Source organism: Triturus cristatus, chromosome 7, assembly GCF_964204655.1.
Source record: "Triturus cristatus chromosome 7, aTriCri1.1, whole genome shotgun sequence".
NCBI classification, from domain to species: Eukaryota; Metazoa; Chordata; class Amphibia; order Caudata; family Salamandridae; genus Triturus; species Triturus cristatus.
In genome coordinates, this window is record NC_140590.1 from 1,158,790,546 (window position 1) to 1,158,809,858 (window position 19,313).

General features: G+C 46.7%; 1 protein-coding gene across 1 annotated transcript in view; it reads left to right on the forward strand.

Annotated features, from left to right (window-relative positions):
* Positions 1-19,313, forward strand: part of LOC146811315 (uncharacterized) — a 1,339,659-nt gene that overhangs the window by 240,900 nt on the left and 1,079,446 nt on the right. Inside the window, exon 6 of the mRNA XM_085615056.1 lies at positions 11,875-12,006. Within this exon, the coding sequence (XP_085471182.1) occupies positions 11,875-12,006 (132 nt within the window). The remainder of the gene's footprint in view (positions 1-11,874; positions 12,007-19,313) is intronic.

Consider the following 19,313-nt stretch of genomic DNA (forward strand, 5'->3'; position numbering starts at 1 on the left):
TATTCTAAATTCCAATACTTTCTTAAAACAAGTCATTGTAACAACTTGCGTTGTAATGGAACATGTTGTAACGACGCGTTCATTGTATAGCCCGCGTTATGAAGGCATGCGTTGTAAACTCATGCGTGAATACGTGGCCTATTCCCTGCCAGGTTCTTTGAATGCCAGAGCGGATGAACTAAGCTTTCGATGCCTAATGAATCCCGAATGGCGTCTTCAGTCGCAGGTGATGCAAGGTCTCTTTCAGCGGTGGGGAGAACCTTGGTTTGATTTGTTTGCCTCCGAAGAGAAGGCGCAGTGTCAGCAGTACTGCGTGATGGAGTTTCCAAGGCGGCTGTCGCTCGGCGACTCCTTCCGTCGCGAGTGGAGCTCAAGCCTGTTGTACACCTTTCCGCCCATACCACTCCTACCCAGGGTTCTGAAGAAGATCAGGAGCGACCGGGCCCAAGTCATCCTTGTGGCTCCGGACTGGGCAAGGAGAGTTTGGTACCCGGGGCTTCTGAGAATGAGCATCGATCCTCTGATCAGGCTGCCCCTTCGGGAGGATCTTATGTCGCAGCAGCAGGGAAGGGTTCTCCACCCGAACCTGTCAACTCTGCGCCTCCATGCGTGAAGACTGAGCGGCGACAGTTGATAGCTTTTGACCTTCCTCCCAAAGTCTGTAATGTTATTCTCTCGGCCAGGCGGCCCTCCATCAAGACAGTATACGCCTGCTGTTGGCAGAAATTTGTATTATACTGTACAGAGGTCTATTGACCCTCTTTCTGATTATCTTTCTACTGTACTTTTGCTCATTCTGACCCTTGCCCAACAGGGCTCTGCTTTGGGAACTCTAAAAGGTTACCTTTCTGCTCTGTATGCTTTTTTGTGGCTGCCAGACTAGCCCTCTCTCTTTTCTCCTATTGTACCTAGATTTGTAAAAGGACTGGCTCATCTGTTTTCACCTACGCCCTTTGTTATGCCGCAGTAAGACCTTAATTTGGTCTTCACCTACCTGTTGTGCGCTCCTTTTAATCCTTTACACAATTGTTTACATCGGTCCCGAGGGTGAGTGAGGTGCAGGCGTTATCTTGCTCACCTCTTTATCTTATGTCCTTTCCGGACAAGTTGGTGCTTCATGCCCGGGCATCCTTTTTGCCAAAGGTTGTGACCCATTTCCATGTGGGTCAGTCCATCACAGTGCCCACCTTCTGTTCTCCCAGCATCCTTCTACGGAAGATGAATGTCTACATGGGCTGGACCCAAAAAGAACCTTGTCGTTCTACCTTGACTGCACAAAAGAGTTCCAGGTGGACGATCAACTCTTTGTTGGGTACTTGGTAGCGAACAAGGGAAGGGCAGTGCAGGAAAGGACCATATTTTGCTAGGTTGTTCTCTGCATCAAGATCTGTTTTGCCCTGGCAAAGAAGCAGCACCCTGAGGGATAAAGGGTCCATTCCACCAGGGCAAAGGCTTAGACTACGGCCTTGTCTCAGGGTGTCCCAGTCCAAAACATCTGTCAGGTGGCAACGTGGGCATCTTCGCACACTTTTGCGAAACACTACTGCCTGGAGTGTCAGGTCCGCAGGGATGGGTACTTTGTCTGTTCAGTCCTGTAGGTCTTCCTTTTATAGGATATTGGTCCACAGCTCACCGCTGGGATGGTATGGCTTGGGTATCTAATTTAATGGTAAGGAATCTGCTGCTAGAAGCCTCTATCAGATGAACAAGGTACTTACCTTTGGTAACGCGTTATCTGGTAGAGACTCTATCTAGCTGCAGATTCCTTACATCCCCACCCATGCCTCCCCGCTTTGCGGACTATTATTGTAGGGCTAGAATTACTCTCCTTCCAGGGCCCTAGTTTTGCACATGACTACGTCAGTTAGTTCGTGACTCAGCGCTTCTGGCGTGAAAAAATGAACAGCACTGACGTTGGCGCACCTGGGTGGTGCCTATATAGGTATCACAACATCATAACCAACACTACCGATGCCGCCGACGTCACACGGAGGCGAATGGAGCCACCGGACGGCGTGCTCATGGGGTATTGCTCAGCAAAAGTTTCCAGATCCAGCCTGACACCTGGGAAATTTAAGGGTAAGGAATCTACAGCTTGATAGAGTCTCTACCAGATAATGTGTTACCCAATGTAAGTAACTTGTTCACCTCTACCCTGACCACAAGCCCAGGGAATGCAAATATTGCCACAGTTTTCAGCCCAAACCCTATAGTATAGGGAGGGTAGGCTACTCCTCTTGCTCCAGAAAATGAAAGCTGCCTTAGACTTGGAGTCTGAACCTGAAGAAAAAGCTCATTCTCCCTCTAGAAAGAGAAAGAAAGACAGCTACTCTTCCCATCATGGTGGCTCAAACAGATCCAAGTCCCAGGATAAATCTGAGGTAAAACAGACAAAGATCGGCCAAACAGTGTCGACGGTGTGCAGACGACTATATTGGCAATGACACCATCGTCGAGCCCATTAACGGAGGAAAAAAACAGCTTCCTACATCCCAATCAAATATACAATTTCTCTCAGATTTCCCCTTTGCCTCCATCTCACCTTTCGGACTTCCAAGAGTCGGAGGATGAAGGTTTGTTTGTCCCCGCATATAGTCCAACACAGTTAAGGGTCAAATGCAAAGAATCAGATGAGGATATTGAGGACAATGGTCCATCTTCTTACCTTGCAGGGTAATATTCTTTTACGGATAAAGATCCTTCTTCTGGGCAGCAGTCTGATTCCTTCGAGGAGCGTTACCTATATGATGATCGGATGGAAGAACCCCACCATTTTAGAGAACCATCAGTGAACGTTCCATTATCCCTTGTGTCAGATTTATGTCATATGATTGATGATAATTATAAATGTTTTCCAGATGCTAACGCTTCTCAACGACCTCTGCCTTCTTAAGAGGCTCCTATTGATCTGGCTGGCTGAAGCACTACTAAATTCATCAGGGAAAGGGTTTTGCCACCACCAATAATCATCATGGAGGAAACCCAGGATGCAGATCAGCAACAATAGAAGAAGGTGAGATTCATACTGACATAGATCTCCATGATGAATGGGATGACAATATAGCCCCCTTCTCCTATCCCACGTGCTGCAGATTCTCCACCTGCAGACATAGGTGGATTTCACGATCTTTTAGAGCGTGCCTCCAAGCGTTTCAATCTACCTATGCCCGCTAAACAGACTGAATGTTTTTTGTATGACTTCAAACCAGGCACTCAGCGTTCGATCATGGCAATCCCTATAGTGGAATTGTTGTGGCAAGTGGGCCTCAAGCTCATAAAAAACACTGCTTCCATTTCAGAGGTGATTCCACACCAGGGCAACAAGTACAAGGCACCTGACAGCTCGCTCACATGCCTCATTGGTAATCCTAGGCTGGACTCAGCCATTATGCAGGCAGCATAGTGGAGCAAAAAAAATCCTTAGTCTCCATGTATTCCACCTAACAAGGAAAGTCACCGTCTTGACAACATAGGAAAGAGGTTCTCTGATCTGGCGGCCACCTCCATTAGAGCCTCCAATGCCATGGCCATATTAGGGCAATATGACCAATAGATGTGGTCATACATTTCTGCACTGTGGGAGTATCTTCCACACAATCAAAAAGAAAGAGGCAAAGGACATTCTGTTGGAAGGGGAAAGAGCATCTTCAGAGCTCATTGAGATCGCCATGGATGTCTCATCTATTGCCTTTCACTAGATGACAGGAGCAGCTGTGTTGCGTCATCAGGGTTGCTGAAAGCAACTACCTTCCGTCCAGAAGTACAGGCCAAGGTACTTGATAATATGCCGTTTGATGGAGAGTGCTTGTTCGGTAAACACATAGTAAGTCTGGGCGGTGAACTCCGCTCCGCTCTCTGAGTTTGCGGAGTTTTCCGCACTCCACCTTACACAGAGCTCGCAGATTTCCATAATCAACATCAAGTTGGTAAGCGCAAGCAAGGAACAGCCACCTCCTGGCGAGACTTTTCCTCATTCGTGCTCGTCAACTTCAAGTTGGCGAGTGCCAGCGAGAGAAATCAACCCCCGCGAGATTTCTCAACGCGGGCCATCGGATTTCTCAATGCAGGTGGCCGCGTATGCTCGCGACTGCTCGCATTGAGAAACCGTCAGTTCGCTTTGAGAAAGTTGCTGCCCACTTTCGTTGTGAATGGTGCATGCTTTGTGCATGGTAACATTTGCGATAATTTTTACTGTGCAGACAAACACCCGGCGCTGAAAATTACAGCGAACTGCAATTTTCTAATGCACTCTGCCGCTTGTGGAGCACCGCATAGAGCTGCGGAGTTTTTTTTGCACTTTGAACTCCGCCCAGGCTTAGCACATAGACAAAGCAGTATAGTCCATAAAATCGGACAAAGACATGGCTAAGGCTTTAGGCAGTCTCCCACAATGCCGTTTTCAGTCCTTTCAAGGTAGAGTTTGGGGGCAGTACTTATCCCGGCCGCAATTCCAACAGTGGTACCAGCTGTATCCGCAAAATATCTAACAGCCATACAACCAAACTTTCCAATCAAATGCTGCACAGTCTTATTCAAGACCAACAGGACGCAAGATGCTGCATTCTGTAGAAAATTCCAGGGCTCCAATATGAGACAATGTGATTCCCCAAGCCCCTGCCACCACAGTCCCACTACAATTCAGTCCTGCCTTCTCCAAATTCTTTCTGAAAAGGAACTCCGTTTCTTCAGGCAAATGGGTTTCAGACAACTTCCAGCATGTCACGCCCTGGAATCCGTTCAACATCTTCCAAACGTCCCACCACGGACAGTTCCGCTTCCTCATATTCCGGATTTCAAAAAGGAGATAAGATCACTTCTTTGCAAACAGGCCATAAAGGAAGTACCCTTCAACCAGCACAATCATGTTTTTTTTCACATTTCTTCCTCATCAGGACAAAGACAGGAAAATGGAGGCAGGTCATGGACCTCAGAATGCTGAATAAGTTCATCAAAAAACAATCATAAAGGCTGCTCTCTCTACAAGAGATTCTTCTACTCATGGAAGAAGGGGATTATCTGTCTTCTCTTGATCTCCTTGATGCCTATTTTCATATAACCATTCACCCCAAGCATTGAAAATTTTTCTGGTTCAAAATAGCAGGGTGCCATTACCAATTCAAAGTGCTTCCATTTGGTTTAAAATACCTTCCCAGGGTTTTCACCAAGTGCATGGCACTGATAGCTGTGTTCCTAAGACGTTCATGGCACCAGGTGTTTCCCTGCTTGGATGACTGGCTAATAAAAGCTCCGACTTTTCAGGGGGCAAAAATGTAAATCCAAGCCTGTTGGAATCTCTTCCAATCTCTAGAGTTTAGCCTCAATCTGAAAAATCGTCCCTCATTCCTTCCAAATCTCAGATTTTTCTGGGGGCACGCCTCAACTCGGTAAAGCCTTTCCCACGCACAAAAGAATATTGCTTTTGAAGATATGACACAGCTTCTGTCACCAAAAAAGTTAGTTTCTATCCATGCTGGGTATGATGTCCTCTTGCATCCTGCTAATCCCCAATTTGCCGTCTCCGCATGCGACCATTGCACTAGCAGCTGGATGTGCAGTGGATTCAATATCAAGGATCGTTCCATGACAAGGTTCACATTTCAGCAGCAATGAGACCTGCGATGTCCTGGTGGATAGTCAAGGAAAACCTTTAGCAAGGCTTTTCTTTCATTCACACTGTGTAGCAGATGGTGATAACCTCGGATGCGAAAATGTATGGATGGGGGGCTCACCTTCAGGAATTACAGGTTCAGAGCAAATGGTCCAAGCGGAGTGGGAGTGACACATAAACCTTCTAGAGCTCAAGGCAGTATTCCTGGGCCTGAAAGCTTTCCTGCCTCAAACCCAGAGTTTGTCAGTGCTCGTCAGGAAGAACAATACTACTACAATGTTTTACCTTCCAAAGCATGATGGCACAAGATCTCGAGGGCATTCCCTTCAAGCTCAACAGATTTGGGAATGGCTTCTTGCCAACCACATCTTCTTGTTAGTTAAACACTAGCCAAAAGTCCACAACAAGTGGGCTGAGCCATGAATGGGAGCTCAGCGACCAACAGCTGCAGGTAATCTTCCAGTCCTGGGGTTATCCAATGTTAGATCTGTTGTTACGTCCCTCAACAAAAAGTGCTCTCTCTTCGCAAGCAGCGATCCTCATCCAGAATCATGGGGCAATGCTTTCAAAGTTTCTTGGGCGGGGATGTTCACCTAAGCCTTTCCCCAGTTTCCGCTCATCCCTAGAGTCCTTCGACAAATGAAGCAGGAGCCATGTTGTCTCATTCTTATTGTCCCCAGATCAGCAAGGCAATTCTGGTACACCGAGCTGCATTGCCTATCAGAGTGTGCTCCGATTCTTTTTCCTCAAATGGAGCAACTTCTCTGCATGAACCACGGCAAAGTAGTTCATCCGCAATTTACCTCTCTTCATTTGTCGGCCTGGCTCCTCACCATGCTGAATTTGGAAATTTGAGCCTATCCGAGAAATGCAGGTCAGTACTGCAGAAGTTTCAGCTCCAGCCATGCTTAGGTGTTTCACAGCTAAATGGAGAAGATTCTGTGCATGGTGTAGCACTCAGTCATTGCATCCCTTGTCATCTACTCCGGAGCAGGTGTTGCCTTATCTCTTGCACTTAGCTAAAGTAGGGCTTTCACATTCTTCCATAAAAGCTCATCTTGCTTCAATCTCTAGATATAGAAGACACTCAGATCAATCTTCCTTGTGGTCCAATAGACTGATCAAAGAATTTATGAAAGGTCTCCTTAGAGCTTTCCCGCTTGTTAAACCTTCTACAGTATTGTGGCAACTAAATACAGTCCTGTCGCAGCTAATGCATATTCCATTTGAGCCAGTGCACAAATGTGAGTTGAGGTTCCTTTCTTGGAAGGTGGCTTTTCTGTTGGCTATTACGTCAGCTAGGTGTATCAGGGAATTCCAAGCTTTCACTGTGAAATAGCCATATCTTCAGTTTCTGCAAGACAGTGTTATCCTGCTCACTAATCCCTCATTCATACCCAAGGTGCCTTCAACGTATCACCTCATTGAGCCTATTGTTTTACCCATGCTCTATCCTGATCCATCCTCAGCAGTGGAGAGAGAGCTTAGCATTTATTAGATATTAAACGTTTGAAGTTTTATCTGCAAAGAACAAAGGTCTTTCGTAAATCCTCTCAATTACTGATTTCCTTCTCGGCCAGCATTGCTCATTGGGCCACCTCAGCGATTGTCTTCGGTCTTGGTTCCGTCCAAAATGAGTAAGTGCACTTACAATTTTGGTATTCACAGAAGGCACTTACTCATCATTCAGTAAGTGCCTTCCGTGAATACCAAAATGAGTAAGTGTCTTCTGTGAATACCAAAATGAGTAAGTGCCTTCTGTGAATACCAAAATGGTAGTAAGTATAGGATTTTGTCTTAAGTTAGTTCTGTGAATCAGGCCCAGTGTAGTTATAAAAATATGTATTTATTATAAACACTCACTATAACATTGCAATATCTCCTACCCGGAGATATAATCACAATACACACAATACTTCAATAGTAGATCCAGTAAGTAGCACAGTGGTCCCCAGGGGGAGACCAAACCATATACTAATGAAGTGGAATGGGAAGCGCGACCAAAGTCAAGACTGGACCCAGAAGACTTAGAAGAGCTGGGGACCCATGGAACCACCCAAGATAAGTACGCAGGAACCCCACAGGGGCCATGGGCAGAGTGCAAACATGACTGCGTACCCAATGCAATTCAATGTGGAAGTTACGGTTGCAGTTTTACTGAAGAAGGAACCTCCACAGAGGACCCTAAAGAATGCCTCTGGAAGATGGAAGGTTGGAGAGTCACCCTGCCAGTGGATACCCCAGGAACCAGGATACGTACACCTGGGAAGCCAGCTGTATTGGTGTGAAGGGATGTTGGAAACCACAGTAGACCACAAAAAAGGATTTCGGTGAAGATGCTGCTGCCGAAAAAGGTGAAAGAGTCCGGTGGAATCCAAGGGTGGATTCTTGAAGAGAAGTACCTGCAGGCAGAGGGGACAGAGTCTATGCGACTCGGGAGTGACCAGGAGACACCGAAGACCAATGACCACAGATGACGGAAGATGCAGGAGGGTTGATGGTGACCTTGTTGCTGTAGTTGTGAGGACCAGGTGATTTTGTGGAAGAACAGGAGCCATTCACGAGCTGTCCCACATTGGAAGTTGAGAGCCAGGGGGTTGGTGTCCTCTGAACGCACCAACAAGCCTTGGCAGAAGCAACAGATGAGAAAAACGAAGAAGGTGGTCCAAGGGACTCACCAAGCACAGAAGAGTCAGAGCAGGCCAGGAGCAAGCAAGGGAGCCAGCTGGAGCTAAAGAAAACCCTCAAGAGGACCCACAGGCTAAAGGCACAGGGGTTGCAAGAGGACCCCAAGCAGCTCACCAATGATGCTGGCCCCCGGTGCAGAGGATGTGGTGAGGACAAAGAATTTGGTAGCAGGAGATGCTGGAGGTTGGAGCTTCTTGGATCCCATATATCTCTGGAGAAGGGAGTCAACAAGCCTTGGCAACTGCAATTCAATGCGGTGCACAGGGGTACTGCTCCAGAGGTTCTGACGAGGGATACTGACTTCAAACTTGGTGAGAAGACAGTGCAGGCCTCGAGGGAGTTGCAGAACCACTGCCTGTGTTGCTAAGCCTTTCGGAGTCCAAAGGACGTCAGGCAGTAGACCGGTCAGCTTAGTTGCGATGCCTGCAGATGCAGGTGAGTGACTCTTTCACTCCAAGGGAGATTCCCTCTGGTGTCTTTGATGACCACGGGCCAGGGGAAGAACCTGGTTGGAGCACAGTCACAGACAACCAGACCAGGAGCAGCAGAAGTCTTCCAGATGCAGTATTGGTTACCAAAGTGAAGTCCAATGAAGTCCAACGTGCCCAGACAGTGGAAGATAAAGTGGTTTCAGATCTGAATCTTGTCCGATGACGAATCTGATGAGCCACCCACAGGTAAGCTCTTAAGTACCCAAAGGAAAGGGTTGCGACAAATCAGGGGTCCCTCCCAGAGGAGGGGCTGGACAGAGGGGTGGATACTCCCATGTCCTTTGTCCAGTTTTGCGCCAGAGGCGGAGCCTACTGCTCCCTGAACTGGTTCCAACTGGAGTATGCAAGGAGGGCACTAAATGTGCCCTTCAAGCAGTCTCAGTGGCGCTGGCAAGCACCCCCACCCTGTCCCATTACGCTAAGTCCTGTCTGGGAGGTGGTTACACCTTCCTGTGACAGGAAACCTATTGTTCTACCTCCCCAGCACTAGCTTGCTCTTAGACCATGAAAGGCTGGCACCAGGAGCCTACCAGTACATGGGATCCTACATCCAATACTGGAATTGGTGTTGAGGTAGGATTCCAACCAACATGTTTGATACCAAACATGACCGCTTTTGGTGTAGCCAATACATAGTTAGACAGCTCATAATTGACCTGATGTCCACTATATGTATAAAATGGCTGACAGCACTCACAAAGCCGGAGTATCGACTCCTAAATTTGTAGTGGGTGTTCTGCTCATGCAGGGCACCCTCACACCTATAACCAAGCACCCTGCCTTCAGGATTGAAAGGCTTACCTTAGGGGTGACTTATAGGTTTTAAGTGCAGTGACCTCAGATATAAGGAAACTTATATCTGTTGTGAGTGGCGCTAGCACCAGCTCACACAGGCTGCAATGGCATGCCTGTAGTCACAGGTTAAGTGGTTTTTCATGCATGGCATAATGCATGCTGCAGCCCATGGGAGACCCCTGGTATATTTTTTTTTATCAAGGAGGGACACGGAGCCAAGTTTTATGAGGTCCTGCTCAGAAGGCACCAATGGAGTACTGTAAAGAGAATGAGCAGTTCCTAGGAGTAGCTGACTAGGGAGAGGGGAGAAAGGGGGAAGAACAGGTCTTTCTTCGAAATGCCCTCACACACCCCAAGGGAAGTCATGCTTCATCATTTGGGCATTTGCCCCTCGTCAGGCCGGCGCTGCAATGCCTGACGGGCTCCCGAAACCGGGGCTCTTTATCGGGGATCTTTTGAAGAAGCCGTATGGGTGCGTGTGGGTGTGAGGGCAGGGTAGTGCACAAGGAGTGAGGTATATAAAAAAGGTATAGAGCCGTCCTACTTGATTTAAGTATTTTATTGCTGAGGTAGCTCCAGCCTTATTAAAATTATGTAGAGGCCCTATTTTGGAGTGATGTTCCGTAAGGGCTAGTCAAGTGTGGATGTGGTCAACATGTTTCGTGCCCCAGCTGCCCCAGAAGGGGTCAATGGCACTTCTTCAGGACCAATTAGAACGTGTAAGGTAAGTGCACTACCGTTTAGCACTAGTTGCTAGAAACGGTAGGGGGTAATTGATATAGCAACTGGTACTGGGATGAGGATAGACCCCTCACAACCTAGTTCCGGACGGACGGGGATGAGAACAGAGCACAATAGTTGCTCCGATATGGAGGTAGACGGGCAACTTGCTGGTGTCCTACCCTCGCTCTGGACCCCTGGTATACCTATGCCCTGGGGACCTTAGAACCATATACTAGGGACATAGAAGGGTACACAAGTAGCCAATTATGAAGGTACAAAAGTACTAACCATAGTCCAAATTAGGGAGAGAGCACAGTGACTGGGGTCCTGATTAGCAGGATCCCAGTCAGACTAGTCAGAAAAACAGAATGACACCACCAAAAAGTGGGGTGACCATGAAGGCAGATCCTACTTTCATACACATGTACACTGAGGTTCTCCAGTATTGATATATTTTATAGATTCACATGTGACCCTCTCTCCTCCCCGATTAGGGTCACCCTTTACCTCTGAGTTTTTTTATATATGCGCTTGTGCACAAAATCGGAGGTATGGTGGCTCTGTAGGGTAAGTGGGCTGTGAGGGGTCTTTGCTGTGATTGGCTGAACTTTGGATGTTATAAAATAAGGTTGACAGGTTACTAAATTGTGACTTCTGTTCTATGGAGGTCCATGGTAATGCTTTTAAGTAGTGCTATTTTTTACTGTTACCGTGGTACTCCCACCATGACAACAGGGAAGATTCAAGCATGTGCATCTATAACGGATATCAATACTGGAGAATCACAGTGAACAGGTAACTAACTTGTTTTCCCCACATTTTCTTCTCTTCATCTTTAATTCTCTCTTCCTCCTTCTCTTTCTATTTCATCCATCCATAATTTCTACTTCCTATTGGTTTCATTTTACATTCTCTTAGTTTCTTTTTAGTTCCTCTTAGAGCTTTGCTTCCCTCTCCTTCTTTCTTCCTTCCTCTCTGTATGCATTCCTTTTTTCATCAGGTGTTTCACTTGCTGTTACCCTTCTCCTTTTCCCTGTGGTTGTAGTTTTATCTGTCTCAGGTTTGCACTCTTTTGTTTTCTACCTTATTCTTATCTTTCCACAGTTATTATTTTTCTCTCCGGGTGCAGACATATATCATATTTTCTTTTTATTAACCAGTGTTCTTGAACAAGCTTTCAAGATGATTTTCTCCATGTAATTAGGATCTTCATGTTTTGTTCAGATTTAGTTAGGATGCTTTTCTTTATGCCATATGTTCCGTATTTAAAAAGATGTTCAAGACAAATATCATCTAGTTCCCAAAGACAATTGTTTCTTCATATAAACAAAAGCAGAATGACAGAAGCTACTTACTTTGCACTATAGGACGAATATGTTTGTCACACCTCGCTATGAGCTAATCTCTGGATTTCGTTTTCAAAGAAGGCTTCGAGAAACAGTCTCTAAAGGCTTGTCTTTAGCATGTAGTATAAACCTGAAATAAAACAAACATGTAGCATTGTATATATAGTGTGCTAACTGTCTGGAGTTTGCAGCACAGGTATAATTTATTAACTCTCTATTCCAGACATTTGAACTTCATCTGAACAAGGATGATGACGATGTTAAGAAGGAGCAGGAAGGTACAACAAAGACAATGGACTCCGCCGCTGAAACGGACCTTTACACAATGGAACACCTTCCGCCGGACCTGGGTCAGGTAAGTTACTAAAGAAAGATGTTCCAAGTGGAATTGGTTAAAATTGAAGAATCATTAGCACCCAAAGAAATAGATATTCAAAAAATGAAGTGCAATTCCACGAGTTATATTATATTTGTTATGCCACAATAATTTTGTACAACATCCTTGTATAAGACAGTTGCTCAGAAACAAGTGAAGGAAAACAAGTGCTCAAAGGAGTGCTCGTGAAAGGATGGGGATGAGGGTAAATGTGCAATAAATTACAATATTAATAAATATTGAAAATTGAATCTGTCTAACGATATATTATGTGATATATTATATAATCCACAGTTGCGAGATACAGTATATGAATTTCCATTATCTGCATGTGGATGAAATGTAAGTACAGGTTGGTGATTGAGAAAAGCAACGTTTCGACCCCAGTCAGGGTGGAAGGGCCAATAATTAGTTAGAAGGGATCCTTCATCGGGACAGAAGGAGGAGCAACTTACTAAATCGGCAAGGAGATACTATGGATTAATATCTGGGTGACAGATAGAATGGGTGCACTCAAAAAGTGGCGCTGCCACTCACCTCAAACCCTGTAATCAGAAGGGTGGGGGACTTGAAAAGTGGGACCCATAGGCTCCTAGTCAGAACAATTACACATGATAGACATCCTCAATGGTCCTTGTTGGATCCAGGAGGCAGTTGTTGTGCTGAAATTGAACTAAGGTTGCACATCAGCACCAAGGAGAGATTGTAACGAGCTATGGTAGGCTGTGAAATTCCCCGTAGTCACATCCATTGGCTACAAAGTACATGAAGCCCTGGTTTTCAAAACATGTCTTTGTTCATTTAGTACATGCCATGAATGGCAGTATTCGTGGAGACAGAATTCATCTGATCAAGTTCTAAAAACTGGACAAAGCAGACAAAGGAACCGTCAGTGTTTTTGTATAGTGGAAATAACAGAATTGATGTCTTAATCAAAGTTACATGAATACAAGACCGAGCAGGGCTACGGTCGTGAAGGTTACCTCTTGTCGGGAAGAGAGCACAGTCGCTAGCTGCTAACAGCCTGGACGCGGGCCTGTGCCACCAGACAGTGCTTGGCAGTAGCAGTAAATGGAAAATACGGCCTATAATACGAAATCACAATAAACTAATTCAACCATATAAATACACATAGTTACATAATCACAGGAAAGTAACCGGGTCAGGATTTATGATACATGAAATTAAATGCGTTACATCATAGTGAGAGAAAATTAGATACAAAAATGTAAAAGAACTTTTCTCGAGTTGTTCATGAAGTTCTTTGAACTTTGTGTTGAATTAAATCCCAACAAATTAAATCATAACAGTTCACACGAGTTGTGAATTACAATATATGATATGCAACAGGTACAGTTCTATGCATCATAAATGAATAACGCTGCCCAGTACAACATGACCGGGGCATTAGAGTGTTGTGCTAACCTTAACAAACAGTTGAATCATTCACTGTCGAGTCAGTTAAGTAAGTTAACAGGGTAGTAGAGTTTCTGTACATGAGGTGGTATACTAAAATGTAAGGCCATGCTGATTAAACCATGAGTAGTAAATCAGATTAAAACGATGGAATATTCAACCTGTGTTGAGAAAAGGAATCTGCCTTGTAATCTTCTCCTGTTCATTCAACCCATGATGGACAGTGTATCTGGCACGATGTGGGGTTGGCTCAGGTCCTTCTTGGAGGGACGAACGCAACAGGTATGGCTTGCCCTCTCTTCCTCTTCTCCATTGAAGGTGTCTACGGAGGTTCGTCAGGGGTCCTCCCAGAGCCCCCTTCTTTTCAACATTTATTTCACCCCTTTGGTGAAATTGGCAGAGGATATGGGTGCCAAGGTAATTTCCTACTCGGACGATACCCAGCTCTTGTTCACATGGGGAAAAGATGAGTACTCGACTTCAACAGCAAAAAAGTGTCTGACCTCGGTTTTTCACTGGTTGGCTGCCGCACAACTTAAATGTAATAAGGAGAAGTCGGAGAGCCTCCTTTATGGAAAGATTTCCCCTCAGTTTTGAGAAATGCTCTGGCCATCGGGTTTCGCCATACCAGCCTCTACGGGGCAACCTGCTAAGAATCTGGGGTTTTGGTTTGAGGAGAACCTCACGTTCTCCACTCAGATCAAGAAGTTGGCCGGGAACTGTTCTGGGCTACTCAAAACCCTCAGGACATTTCTTCCACTTCTCCCGAGGGCTTCTAAAGAAACAGTTACTCGAGCCCTTATCTTATCTCGATTGGATTACGCCAATGCCCTATATGCAGGCATTCCTGGGTATCTGCTTTATAAACTACAAGTAGTTCAAAATGCGGCGGCCAAGCTTCTTCTAAGCATCTCTTCTAGAAGCAGCGTGAGACATCATCTGCGCGCTTTACACTGGCTGCCAGTGGCAGAACGAGTTAAAGTTAAATTGCTAGTCATTGCTCATCGGGCCCTTCATGCTTTAGGTCCAATCTACTTACAAAAGCATTTTTCCTTCTATACCCCTTCGAGACAGCGGCGCTCTACATCTCAACTCCTGGCTCTGGTGCCCCACTTCAGACTGGAAAGGATGGGCGGCAGTTCCCTTGCTGTGAAAGCCGCCCTTGCCTGGAACGCGCTGCCATTTGCTCTTCGTAGTATTCATGATCCTGTTCTCTTCGAGAAAAACCTGAAAACACTTCTCTTTGTCTAAGCATGCCCTCCATACTCCTCAAGGTTTTGCGCCAGGACAGTCCTCGGAGTATCCACGCACATTGTAAATACAAATAACACAACATAAAATAACATCCACTTGCCCTCATGCATTTTGAGAAGTCTGCTGTATTCCCACCTCTTGGACCAAGTGTAACCTTTTCTAGGACTACCCATTTGAGGTTGTCTACTGGGTGGTTTAGTGTTTGAAAATGCTCTACTAGAAGTGGTCCTGGAACATTACATCTCACACAACTACTGTGCTGCGGAATGCTTGTTTTCACTTTCTGACATGTCTGTCCAATATAAAGTAATCTGCACTAGCAAAGAATAGCATAAATGACGTCTATACTATTACAATTGGTATGACTCTTGAGTTCAAAGATGTGTTCCTTGTAACTAAAATGTTTGGTCTCAATCATGAGATTGCAGGCTGTGCAGCGACCACATTTGTAATGTCCAACAATTTGAGGTAAGTTCCACATAGAGCAAGTCGAGGGCTGTGTAGGGGTTCTCAAAAAGGAACAAACTACATGATCTCTGATGCTTTTGCCCTTCTTAAAGGAGTGCATCAGTGGTTCATTCCTATCGAGCTCATCCTAAATCAATCTCCAGTAATAGTTTACGACACATCTGATGTCATTACTGCGTGTGCAGTAAGTGGTGACACAAATAATTCTGTCCATAGCGTCACCAATGCGTGGTTTAGGTTCTAGTACGGTTTCTCTGGGGTTAAACCAGGCCCTCTTGCGCACCTTTTTGAGTAAACTCTTGGGGTAACCTCTCTCCAATAGTCTGAGTAGCAGATCCTCTTATTCCTTGAAATAGTCCACATGTCGGAAACAGTTTCGACGTAATCTGAGAAATTGCCCGTGAAGTAAATTATCTCTAAGGCCTCTGGGATGGGGACTACTATAGCGTAGGAGCGTGTTCCTTTCTGTGCTGTACCTAAATAAGGTGGCGTAGAGTGGATATTTCTCTAACTTGATAGAAATGTCAAGGAAATCAATCACAGGGGGGCTATATTGTATTGCAAATGTAATATCTGGAGTCCTGTCATTCAGCCATAAGTGGAATACCTTGAGATCAATCTCATTACCTGTCCAGATAAGGAGGACATTGTCTATGTTCCGTTTCCAAAGGGGTATATGGTTTTGGTAGGGATGGACATCATTGAAAATGAAACTGTTCTCAAAGTTATCCATATACAGCATTGCAAGGTTTGGCGCAAAACTTGTGCCCAGAGCAACACCTTGAGTTTGAAGGTAATAATCCTCCAGAAAAACAAAAACGTTTTTTATTATACCTACTTCAAGTAATTTCAAAATGAAATCCGTGGGAACTTGAACAGGTTGTGGTCTGCAATTAAGAACAGTCCTAATTATTTCAAAGGATAGTCTCTGTGGGATGCTGGTTTATAAGGATACAATGTCCATTAATACCAATTGTTGTTGCATTGGGTTAAAGGCCAATTTGTCAACCAATCTAATTGTTTCCATAGTGTCTCTCAGCTACTCTTTGGTGGACTCTGTGCAGGGTTTGAGGAAGAAATTCACGTATTTACGTGGCGGTTCCAGTATGGATCCACATCCAGATACTATGGCGCGACCCCGTGGGTGTTCAACATTTTTGTGAACCTTAGGGAGAGTATAAATCGTTGGCAAATGGAGCTGCTTTTTGTTGAGGAAGTCATAATCCAATTCAGACAAATAACCCTGATTGAGACTGTTGGACTTGGCCCTGCTTGCATGGTCATCCCGGAACTTTTTTGCCTTCCCCCTTGTTTTTTCCTAACATGAAATTGGTGGTTTATAATAAAACACAATAAATATGTATGTTTGGTGTGGTTGTACAGAAAATAATAAATGCTGCGCAATGGTATACGCAGGTTTATTTACACTGTGTTAGAAGTGTCACTTTCCACAGTCGCCATTTTGGTGTACTTTGTGCCTGCCTGCCTGAGGTGGGTTACCGGTCTAGTTCTCAAAGTGACAGGGTTCTCTACACCTCCCCCACAAACCATTTGGGACCGGTTTCCCCAGGGAGCCTTCCCGAAGCTTCTGGCCCTTTCTGGTAGGTGGGGTGAGGGGTGCATATATAGAGGAGCTAAGACTCCATGTGGGGAGGTGTGCTTGGACTTTGATCTGGAGGGGACACTCTGCCAGGAGGCGCCGCCGCAAGGGCCTGCGTGCTGGCCCCTGCGCCCATCTGTACCCCTCTGCTATCCACAGGGCTGGTGAGAGCCCTTTGCTGGAGTGAAGACTGTTATGCCAGGAAGAGTGCCACATTATGGGGGTTGATTATTCCTAGGAACTGCTGTCCTGTTTTGATGAATGCCCACTGCCTGCTGATCTTGCCCAGCATTGCCCGCCTGCTTTCCAGCACCTTGTGAGCGTAACCGCCTTATTCTGTGGGACCCTGACGGCATTCCTGGGACCTAGCGCCTCGCAAGCGCTGCATCTAGCACCTGCCCAGGAGGTGAGGATCGTCTGTACCTGTAGCGCTGCGTGGTGTGTGGGATCCCCCCTGCATGCTTGCGTGAAGACGGGTGCCCACCCCACTTCGCACCAAAAGGAGCGGGTGCCTACCCCGCTTTATGCCGCATTTACGTTTATTGGAAGAGCGGGTGCCCACCCCGCCGGTCTGTGCCCCCTGCGTGAGGCCGCCGTCGCACTGTGGCTGATTCAACCTGAAGCGGGAGCCCACCCCGCACTTCGTTGCCGGAGGGAGAGCGCCCGAGCGGAGAAGATGGAAGACAGGCACCCGCGCCTCCCTGTGGGCGGGGCCTGCCGAGTCGGAGCCTCGTGAGCCTGCCACCAAAGTCCCGGGTCCCAGGAGGGGCCCGGGTGAAGCCAGAAGTGCTGCTGAGGCGGGAGCCCCGCATGCCGAGCCAGCCGCGGGAGAACGGAGGAGCGGGTCCCACTGAGGCACACTGTCGGTGCCTGGGACCTGCACCGGAGGACAAGTCAGAGGTGTCCAGAGCCTCACAGGCCTCGGGTGACCTCAGCATGGACTGCGGGTGAGTGGGGCTCAGTGGTGACCCTGCTGTTGGGGGGGGAGGTGTCGGGGCACATGGTCGGTGTCTGCCCCGTGAACGCTTGGAGGGCACCGTGGTGCCCGCACTGATTTCACATCTGCCCCGTCTGACAGCGGGCAGCTGCAACGGCGAGGGGTGCTGTTAATGACAAGAGTCCCGGAGTTGGGCCCCCAACCGCACAGTGGCACCAGTACTCGGTTGGGGACACCCAGCGGCATCGCAGTTGCGGGCAACATTATTGTTAGAGTCCCAGTGGGGGCTCCGGCGGCACGTGTAGTGCCAGTGCTCGGTTTCTTGGGCATGACTCTCAGCTGCCCTGCGGGTGCACAGGCGGCTGCAACGTCTTGGGGGCATTGTACTTATCAGAGAGAGAGAGGAGTGAGGGATGCTCCTGCCCTGCCCTAGCGCTTTGCGCACTTATCGGATGTTGCTGCTCTTTGCAGCCCAAGGGTTAATTGAGTAGCTCTACCTACGCCTTGACATCCCTGGACATAGGGCATTTGTGCCCCATTGGAAGGCCAGGTGACCAGGGGGTCAGTCGTGTATGGGGAGGGCGCAAGGCCCTAATGTGATACCCAATGTGGTATGCCCCACGAGTATTGCATCATGTATCCATGCTTGAAATGTCTACTGTGATGCCTAGGGCATAATGTGCTTACGTTAATGTGATTTATACTAGGGTGTGTTCTTGCTAACGAAGTGCTGCATGTTAATGTCTTGATGCCAATAATGTGGTCTAATGCTCTTTCCTAGGGCCCACACTACTGATTGTTGGTGTTCTGCATCACAGGTCTTCCTGCCTGACCTCCTAGGGCTATGCCTCATGTGTTTATGACTTATGTCAGTGCGACAATGAGCAGTCCTATTGTTATGCTGTATACCGTATGCCACGGGTTCTATGCCTAATGTTTTCACTCCAGACCTACTGCTAATATGATCTATGGTTAATGCATTTCTGCCTCGTGATGCCTAATGCATATGAGTATGCAGAGCGACAGGATTATTAAGTCCTAGGGTTATGCTGATATACCCGTGATATTGCCGTTATGCCTCAGGTTTGGGCCTAACGTTTTTATCCCCAGTGAGATGCCTCATGCAAGGATGCCTAACATCATGGGATTCACGCCTAATACCTATGTGATTTAGGCTCGTGGTTTATGCTCAATGCCAATGTGGTTATGCCTACTGTTATGCATAATGTGATGTATGCCTAGTGAGGGTTTATGCTTGCGGCAATATTGCTGACCTCATCATTTGGCCAAGTAGCCACTGATTGCTGTGTATAGGCCCAACGCCGATTCAGAGGTTCGTGCCCGGTCTGACATGGTTATACCCTATGCTAAAATGCTGATTGCAATGTTACTACCTTCATTGTTTCGCCAGTAGGTACTGGCTGTTACACAGTCATTGCTAATGGACTTTAATTTATGCTTTGTGTCTTGCGATGGTTCTGGCAGCGGCCCGATTGGCCCTGCCGTGTACATAATCCCCTGTATATTGCTCCTTGGTGCCAGTTGGCACGGTGTTCACAACTGTGTTGGTATTTTAATGTGTTTTGCATAATACATATGCTGTTTTCACAT